The sequence below is a fragment of the Notothenia rossii genome (assembly GCF_949606895.1).
Source record: "Notothenia rossii genome assembly, chromosome: 3".
Lineage (NCBI taxonomy): Eukaryota > Metazoa > Chordata > Actinopteri > Perciformes > Nototheniidae > Notothenia > Notothenia rossii.
This window is the reverse complement of record NC_136901.1, coordinates 93,703,468-93,712,743: the sequence shown is the minus strand read 5'-3', so window position 1 is coordinate 93,712,743 and position 9,276 is coordinate 93,703,468. Positions and strand designations below refer to the sequence as shown.

The 9,276-nt window shown below is 39.9% G+C and overlaps 1 protein-coding gene across 3 annotated transcripts in view; it reads right to left on the bottom strand.

Annotated features, from left to right (window-relative positions):
- The window catches only part of htr4 (5-hydroxytryptamine receptor 4), a 186,680-nt gene that overhangs the window by 108,675 nt on the left and 68,729 nt on the right, over positions 1-9,276 (bottom strand). For all 3 annotated transcript variants that reach the window (XM_079670848.1, XM_079670846.1, XM_079670847.1), the window contains exon 2: positions 8,542-8,620. In XM_079670848.1, coding sequence (XP_079526974.1) covers positions 8,542-8,597 — 56 coding nt within the window. In that variant the 5' untranslated portion in view covers positions 8,598-8,620. The remainder of the gene's footprint in view (positions 1-8,541; positions 8,621-9,276) is intronic.

Below are 9,276 nucleotides of genomic sequence, written 5' to 3'. Positions count from 1 at the left end.
TTCTGGTTGAGGTGATGAATGAGGAAAATATGCAAAAGTCCATAGAGTAAATGCAGCCACTCCCTGCATGCATGCTATGCTTTTAAATAATCGTCAGATATTCCTGCAAAACAGCACACTTTCTTACAGTAACGTTTTTCTAGTTATGTTTTCTGCAGGATTATAAAGAAAATACTGGCTCCATATTTTTTGTTAGAGTGTAGCAAGAGCAAATGAAGAACCCATTGAATATTGGAGCAGATCTGAATCACGGCAGATATGTGAATAACGTTCTTCCAATAGCATTGCCATATGCTGCTTTCATGTGGTGTCTGAATAAATCAGGAAAATAAATTCTGGATTGGAGATAATGAGGTGAGGACCGCTTAATAAGCTATAACGAGTCCTAAAATCCGGGAATGAGTCAGCATTTTACCACATCACGTCCAACATTAGCCTCCTTTAGTTTAGCGGTGGTGACAGGAAGGATGACACAGGATTGCGCACAAAGCCCTGCAAAAAGCCCCCAAACAAAAACATCTGAACATCCAATATCAACGTAAGAGCTTGTTCGGGGGGTGCTAACACTTAACCATAAACTTTATCCTTTACTTTCTCCGTCTTTATATGTAGATATTACTTTTCTCCGTTAATCTCCGTCACGTTGTTTCCATAGCAACAACAACTTCCTGTCAACAGCGCTACCTCTCCTTCAAAATAAAAGCATATTCATAAATAGGAACAGCCCTAGTGTGTTGTGCAGCTTGAGTTCTGTGCACTTCGGCAGTGCTAACTATCTTATAGCTCTCTGTGCGGTTTGTTCTTGCTTGGTTGGTTATTAGTTAATGTTAGCTACCTAGCTAGCGGCGCCAGCTGTGTGTTAGTTAACGTTTGTCAGCATTTAATGTTGGCTGGAATGGTAGCTAGTTTACGTCTGCAGAACACCGCTATCTAGCCGCTACTAACCCGGAACGAACAAACTGCACAGAGAGCTAACTCATGTTGTGGTCGTTTACGAGTCAAACATAACATTAGACTAGCGTTAGTCAGCTTATAGTATCAATGTATGTCAACTAACGGAGCCAAGCAATGTCCAGGCCAGGGCTGCACGTAAGCTGGTGCGCAGTTGTCATGAATGAAGTAATGTTTTTTGGTATTTACTTGAGATACATTATTTTTTTTATAAATCGAACAACAGAAAAATAATCGTTAGATTAGTCAACTAATCGATGAAATAATCGCCCGATTAATCGTTTTCAAAATAATCGTTTCCCCCGAGCACTACTTTATAGCCCAACATTAGCCACGTTTAGCTTAGCGGTGGTGACGTGAAGTCATGTGACCGTGCTGTAGTTCCTTTATAGCCCAACATTAGCCACCTTTAGCTTAGCTGTGGTGACGTGAAGTCATGTGACCGTGCTGTAGTTCCTTTATAGCCCAACATTAGCCACCTTTAGCTTAGCGGTGGTGACGTGAAGTCATGTGACCGTGCTGTAGTTCCTTTATAGACCAACATTAGCCACCTTTAGCTTAGCGGTGGTGACGTGAAGCCATGTGACCGTGCTGTAGTTCCTTTATAGCCCAACATTAGCCACCTTTAGCTTAGCGGTGGTGACGTGAAGTCATGTGACCGTGCTGTAGTTCCTTTATAGCCCAACATTAGCCACCTTTAGCTTAGCGGTGGTGACGTGAAGTCATGTGACCGTGCTGTAGTTCCTTTATAGACCAACATTAGCCACCTTTAGCTTAGCGGTGGTGATGGGAAGCCATGTGACCGTGCTGTAGTTCCTTAATTCAACAGCTTTTTACTTCAGAAATCATAAAGTGGTGTTAATATGTGGAGATTATCCTGCTGAACTAAACGTTTAAGTCTCATAAATATTTGTTTTCCGCAGAGATTATTTTCTACAATAATCCACAATAATCCACAATCACATGCAGACATCCCATTGGATTTTTGTTGAGAGAGATGTTCACTTCTGGGTCTGCATACAAAGATTCATCATCACTGCATTGCTTTGTCCATGAATGGCTCCATATATTGCAGCATTGAAAAAACAGCTGAACAAACTGAATGAATGAGCAAACAATTGACAAAAGTCCAGGAACAACACGAGCTGGCAGAGGTGAACTCCTGCTTTCTGTTTGGTCTCATGCTGTCTGTTGGATGCAATCATCCAGAACACAGGACCTGTCACAGGACACCTGAGAGGAGAGGTAAACAGCAGCTGCTGTCTGACGGACTGGTATTGACTCATAGCTCGAACACGCTCTCCTGTCCCCGACATGAGCTATTACATTTCAGAATGTGTTTGACATAAACGTGATAGCTATAGCTTTACACTGCACTTGTTTATGCAGAGACATTATTGTAAGATTCAGGGTCTTCGTCAAGGTCGGTAATTCTTTTTCTTTATAGGCAAATGTTAGCATTGATTTTAAGATCTTCTTGCATCTAAGTGCTTCTCGGATCGTCTGACACCCTACGTGATTGGTGGTAACCTTTTACTGTTCATTCACTGGAGCAACTTCCCTCAGGAGGTCAGTTTGGCTTTGAGAAAGATCTAGATTGTGGTCACTCTCTAATGCTAAGAGCTGTTTTAATTCTCTAGATGATAGGAAAGAAACTTCAATGCTTCCTTTGTTATCTCCTTAAGGATACACTGGACGATCCTTCAGGAAAGGAAAGGAGATAATGCTGTCCCTCAATTCCTTGAGCCACAACATTTAAAGTGACAGAAATACCCGATCATGCTTGATAAACGCAGATCGTTTGATCGTCTTTAAAAGGCCTGAGTCTCAAGTCTGAATTATAATTTAAATATCATGACACAAAAATAAATTCACTTTTGGTCACATCACAAAGGACCTTTTCACCGGTGCCCCAACCCCCCTCTGTAGCTTCACATTTAAGTGCAAGATGCAAAATGTGGGTGTCGATAAACAGAGAAACTGTTCATTGTTGGCAAAACCTGAGCCACTAACAGATTAACTCGAGGACATTCAGAATACGGTCAAACTAAAAACAGATGAAGAGGTCACTGGGTGCTTTTGCATAAACACGTTCTGATGTACTTTACAAACAAAAAAACAGCAATTTATCCTATTCTATTTTCTTGCATGGGTTGATAATGGATCTTGGTCAAATCAGAATCCATGTTTCATAATCTTGGGTAGATATTATTTTATAAACTTGGCAACTAGAGGTGCCAAACACATAGGATCGGCTGAAAATGACTCATGACCATCTGCACATTGCATTATTGTTACGTAAAATGTAAATGCAAATATGAAAAATGTATCGCCTTGCCACCTTGACGATCTCTTTACCAATCAAACCCTTTCAAAGGCTGCAGGAGGACTGAGTTATGCATCCTGAACATAATGTGGGCCATATTTGACACAGAACTCATGTCAAGGTGTACATGAATCATCCGTGCCGAGGGACAAACTCCAGCAAATACACTGCACCGATACCCGTATGCTGAAGAGAGATAAGACAGTAGTGTGATGCCTGAACATGCAGAGCAACATGTGTGATATGATTAATTTAACTCATCGCCTCATGGTAGGTTAGCAGCAACAGCAGATAGTGTTTCCACTAATTAAGAAGTTAAGGTTTAGGATTAATGATGCTAATGATGCTAATTTGGCATGGCAAATTACATTCTTCCCTGTAGCGATGGATGCTTGCTGATATTTGCCTGCGTTCAAAGCAGTAGGATCTAAAAGCAGGAACAACAAGCAAGCTGTATTAAATCTAAAGCTTATACAAAACATACAAAACATCTAAACTAAGGGAGCAGGCAGGTAATGAAAAAGGAAATAAAGTGGTGCAGTGATGACGTGTTTTTGTAGGTCAACTGAAAATGTAGCATCGCAAAGGCTGCTAGTGGATCGCCGGAGCTGTAGATTAACATAACATGCTTTTTGTAGTTGTAAGTGGAATACCTTGCGGCCTGAGTTCTGGGGAACAGCAGAAGAAGACAGACAGGAAGTAAACACTAAAGGGAACAGCAGAAGAAGACAGACAGGAAGTAAACACTAAAGGGAACAAAAGAAGAAGACAGACAGGAAGTAAGCACTAAAGGGAACAAAAGAAGAAGACAGACAGGAAGTAAACACTAAAGGGAACAGCAGAAGAAGACAGACAGGAAGTAAACACTAAAGGGAACAAAAGAAGAAGACAGACAGGAAGTAAGCACTAAAGGGAACAAAAGAAGAAGACAGACAGGAAGTAAGCACTAAAGGGAACAAAAGAAGAAAAAAGACAGGAAGTAAACACTAACAGGAACAGCAGAAGAAGACAGAGAGGGAGTAAACACTAAAGGGAACAGCAGAAGAAGAGAGACAGGAAGTAAACACTAAAGGGAACAACAGAAGAAGACGGGCAGGAAGTAAACACTAAAGGGGACAACAGAAGAAGACAGGCTGTAGGCAATCATCATAACCTTTTTTTGAACCTGGTTTAATTTAGTTTTACTAAATAAATTACCAAGGTTAAAGCCCACAAGTCTTGGTTATCCTGAGACATGTTATGATGAAGAACTATGTACACATTTCCCACAAGAACAAGCTTATTAAAATGTGTTGACTGATTGCTGCTAATGACATTTACTAAATTCATAAAATCTGAAGAGATGTTTGAAGGGTCGAGGAATCACTTCGAACTAAACAGCGTAGTTTTAATTGTTGAGGGGTGCTTACGCTCTCTTATCACTTTCATGGTTATAATTGGTAGAAAGGGAAAAGTTGTCGTCAAGATATCGATGAAATTATTAGACAAATTAAAAGTTGGGAAAGGCAAAATATCCACAAGACTTTTCTTATTACTGTCTGTATTTAGTTACCATTTTCTAATCTCATATCTTTGCACCCTGTAAGTACAGTTTGGCATTTATTTTAGCATTTATTTAACCCAGCAGAAGTCTCATTGAGATTAAAACTCTGGGAGTCCTGGCCAAGATATACATCAGCACGGTTACAGAAACAAATAAAAAACAATAACAGAGAACAAATCATGGTCCCAATCAGAACAGCTTCATACAGAGGATCTACAGACAGATTAAGAAGCTTTTTTAATCTGATCAGAGAGTTTCAGCTCATGTTGCAGCTGGTTCCTGTTGTCTGCGTCTGAATAAATGTATACATTGACTGTATACATTCTGGGTAACTTTACGATAGAGACTATGAACAAGAGCTGCCGAGATTGACGTGTTTTAACAGATATTTTACAGATGCTTATACAGGCACCATGATACATAACTTACATCATTCCCTGACTCAGACAGACTGATTGTGTCCTCTAATTCTTCGGAAATTAAAAATGAAAAAAGTTATATTAGTGTACTGTTTTGCTATCTGCAGGAGGTATTTTATCATGTTCTCGAACTTCCTGGAAATAAAGCAATTATTCCAAAATGATGAAAATGTGTCCGTGCTGGAGTGAAGTTCCCCGAGACGTTACGTCCCACATAAATATATGTTTACTCAATATAACTCAATATAAGATACAGCCCTTTTCTGCAGCTCAGTGTGCTCTTCAGGGTAAGTTAGTCCAACAAACAAGTCCTGGAAGCAAAGACAATGAGTTCCTGTACTTTCCGAAGGATATTTATCCGAACATAAAGTGAAAAAACACCAAGAACATTCTTTTAAATAAGGTCAAGCAAATGGTTTCGTCTACAGAACATCCAACCAGAGCATAGAAGGAGCAATTGTGCGTTCAAGGGTTTGAAGGTTTGTAATACCCCTCAATGCCCCAGGTAGATGCCACCAGCTGCTCTTGCAGTAATAAGTAGTGCCTTTCTTACTGTCCTAATGTGCACAATGTAGTAACTGCTTTTTTTTTCGTCTTTTGTTTTCTTAGTTATGTTCTCTGTATTTTATATGTTTGTGTTATGTGTTATGTGTAACGTTGCTGCCTTCTTGGCCAGGTCAGCATTGTAAATGAGATTTTATCTCAATGCTTTTTATCTGGTTAAATAAAGGTTAAAAGAAAAAAAAAAAAAAAAAAAAAAAAAAGATGATGTCAAAAGAGCAAAGGCATGTAGAAGATGCATGAATATAAACACCATTGCCTTAGTCTAGCAGAGACATAAAGGACGCAGAAGGATTAAGTAGAAACTTTAGGCTAAAACAAGACAAGAGAGAATTGTCAATTGGAATCAGCTATTTGTATTGAGACACAGATTCCTTATAAGATCCTGCAAAGTGGTGATAGGGCAGAGGTTCAATTGTTTCGATTTTGCAACATGAGCTTTGTCTGGTCTGCATTTAAGATGTGTTTCAAGTCACAAAGGTTATGTTTTAAGTGTTAAAAGCAGTCTGGAGGTCACAAACAGCCTGATTTGGGGCAGATGCAGAACAATATATCCCTGTATCATCAGCATGAAAGGGACATTTGCATTTAAAACACTTTGATTAAGGTTGATAAATGGGCCTAGAACCGATCCCTGTGGTACACCCTTGGATTCATTGAAGGTGAATCCTTCTGCCCGCACTGGGATATATCTTCTCACCTTTATGCATATTTTTCCTTTTTCTTATCAGCCTGTGAGTCAAAACAAGCAGTCAGGAAAGGAGAGGTCTAACTGTGCCTTCACAGTGATGATTTAAAAAGAAATTCAAATCTGTCTCTCTCGCCCTCAGGGATAAAAAATAAAAAATAAACGCTAGCTGGGCAGAGGAAAGCTATACAACGACTCTTTACATTCATAAGCCGTGAGAAAAAGATCACCCAACTGTTTCCCTGCTTCAATCAAACCAACAAGCCTGAGGGGGAGATAACTACAGAGGCAGAGGAATCCCACGCTGCATAATGTTTCCTCAGCCTCCAATCTGAAGAGGTGCCCTTGAAGGGAAGCGAGGCAGGGAATTTGTTTTTGATGTGCAAACCTCTGAGACTGATTATTACCGTGTGCAGCAGCCATCTCTGTCTTTTCCTCCAGATAAAGAGTTCTTTAGATCAGTACGTGTGAGACTCTGGAACCGTATATAAACGGATGGATGTCAAATTAAAGGAACAACCAGAATGAAAAGCAATATGTAAATGAAACGCTGTGCAATGCTACTCAAATATCAAGTGAAACAACTATGAAAACAAGGTGTATTAGCCTTGTTAAAATCTGCCAATAGAACAAGAGGAATTGTGCATGGTAAGATTTCAAGAAATAGGATGGGATATTTAGATACATGAGATCTTGTAATCAGCTGGGGGAAAAAATGTTGAACTATATTTGACCAGGGTCAGGAAAGGTTGTACAAAATAAGCCAGAAACATCTGTTTTCTGATGTTCGTTGGTGATTTTCCAATAAAAATGTGTTTTCTAAAACAAGTAAGATGTATTTATTGAAAGAACATTATCCATCTTATACAAATAACACAGCAGCTTAAAAACCCTGTGATGTGCTATAAAAACAAACTTGTTTCCTCTGAGATCCATCTCAAAATAAGATGTTTTCAAGAGTCTGACTCAACAAGAACTTTAAGGTGCATTGTCTAAAAGCAAGATCCTATATCTCACTGCATTGTTACTTTTAAGTAATCAGGAGTTATATCAAATGTCAAAACATATTCTGACTAGAAATTAGACAAATATATTTGAAGAACAGAATTTGAGTTTTTGCAGCGTGGCCTCACAGTCACTGGATCTCTTCCTCTCTTAACATCAGACAGACGTTGCAGGGAACCACCATGATGAAAACATGAAACGAGGAAATAAATTGCAAAGAATTGCAATAATCCCTCCTGTAGATTTCGGATATGTGAAGACTTAAAAAAGGCGCTATATTTGTCTTTCTTTTCGATTGCCGCCCGTCTCTCTGTAAAAATAACTCTGAGGTCAAAGGTGTTATGGGAGGATGTCGCAGATTAACCCTAGAGATAAATGTGCGATTTTCAGCATTGGGTCTTCCAAAATACAATTTGATTTGACATGTGTCAAGTGTGACCCCGCAAACCAGATCCCATTTGAACCAACGAACCACTCGGCTGGAACCGAGAACCGAATACGCCAGAGCTTATTGTCGGAACAGTTCATGGAAAGTGTGAGAGACATTTTGATGGAGTTTCATGCTTGGGTTTAAAGGTCCCCTATTATCACAGGTCTCAGATATATCCAGAGCCTGTCTCTGATTGGCTGGAACACCAAACAGATCATTGCAGCATTACCCATAATCCCCTCTGTTTCAGCCCTGTTTCCAAAGTGCTGGTTCTCTGTCTGTTACTTTAGATGAAAACAAGGAGCCCCTCCCCACGCCCCTCTGAGAGACATTTGGTTACAAAGAACTCAATGGAGCTCTAGGAGGAGATTCAGGTGATAAGGTGTGTGTGTGGGGGGGGGGGGGGGTTGTTTTTAATACCGGCTATCAGGTGTATATTAGTCAATAGGCTGCAAAAGTTGTCATGTCAGACTACCACAAATGATATCATGGTGAAAAACACACCTGAAAAATGTGCCGGTAGTAAACAGCGTATGCCACAATGATTGATGTTTCGGTGACATGCCAACATCATCCAGGTTACAGTTTTATCCGTCATAAAAGCTGAATAGGGCTCACCTCTCACTGACAAGCTCCTCCATCACCGGCATCTGGCCTGCAGCGCTGACGTTCATGTGACCATAAATGCAGAGAGTCCCTGAAGACAGGAGAAAAAAGTTAGAACACTGACGCAATCCATTTTATTATGAAGGGGGGGACTTTTAATACATCAAACATAGTTGTGGACAGGTTTATAATCGTAACGTGGCTCAGAAAAAACAATACAATTGAGGATAAATCATTTATGTTTACTGCTGGAATCTTTAAAGCACATGTATCTACTTTAAAGAGTCCTCTCCTGCTGATGCTCAGGTGTATATCAGTATGTAGTGTCTCTACTTTAAAGAGTCCTCTCCTGCTGATGTTCAGGTGTATATCAGTATGTAGTGTCTCTACTTTAAAGAGTCCTCTCCTGCTGATGTTCAGGTGTATATCAGTATGTCGTGTCTCTACTTTAAAGAGTCCTCTCCTGCTGATGTTCAGGTGTATATCAGTATGTAGTGTCTCTACTTTAAAGAGTTCTCTCCTGCTGATGTTCAGGTGTATATCAGTATGTAGCGTCTCTACTTTAAAGAGTCCTCTCCTGCTGATGTTCAGGTGTATATCAGTATGTAGTGTCTCTACTTTAAAGAGTTCTCTCCTGCTGATGTTCAGGTGTATATCAGTATGTAGTATCTCTACTTTAAAGAGTCCCATCCTGCTGATGTTCAGGTGTATATCAGTATGTAGTGTCTCTACTTTAAAGAGTCCTCT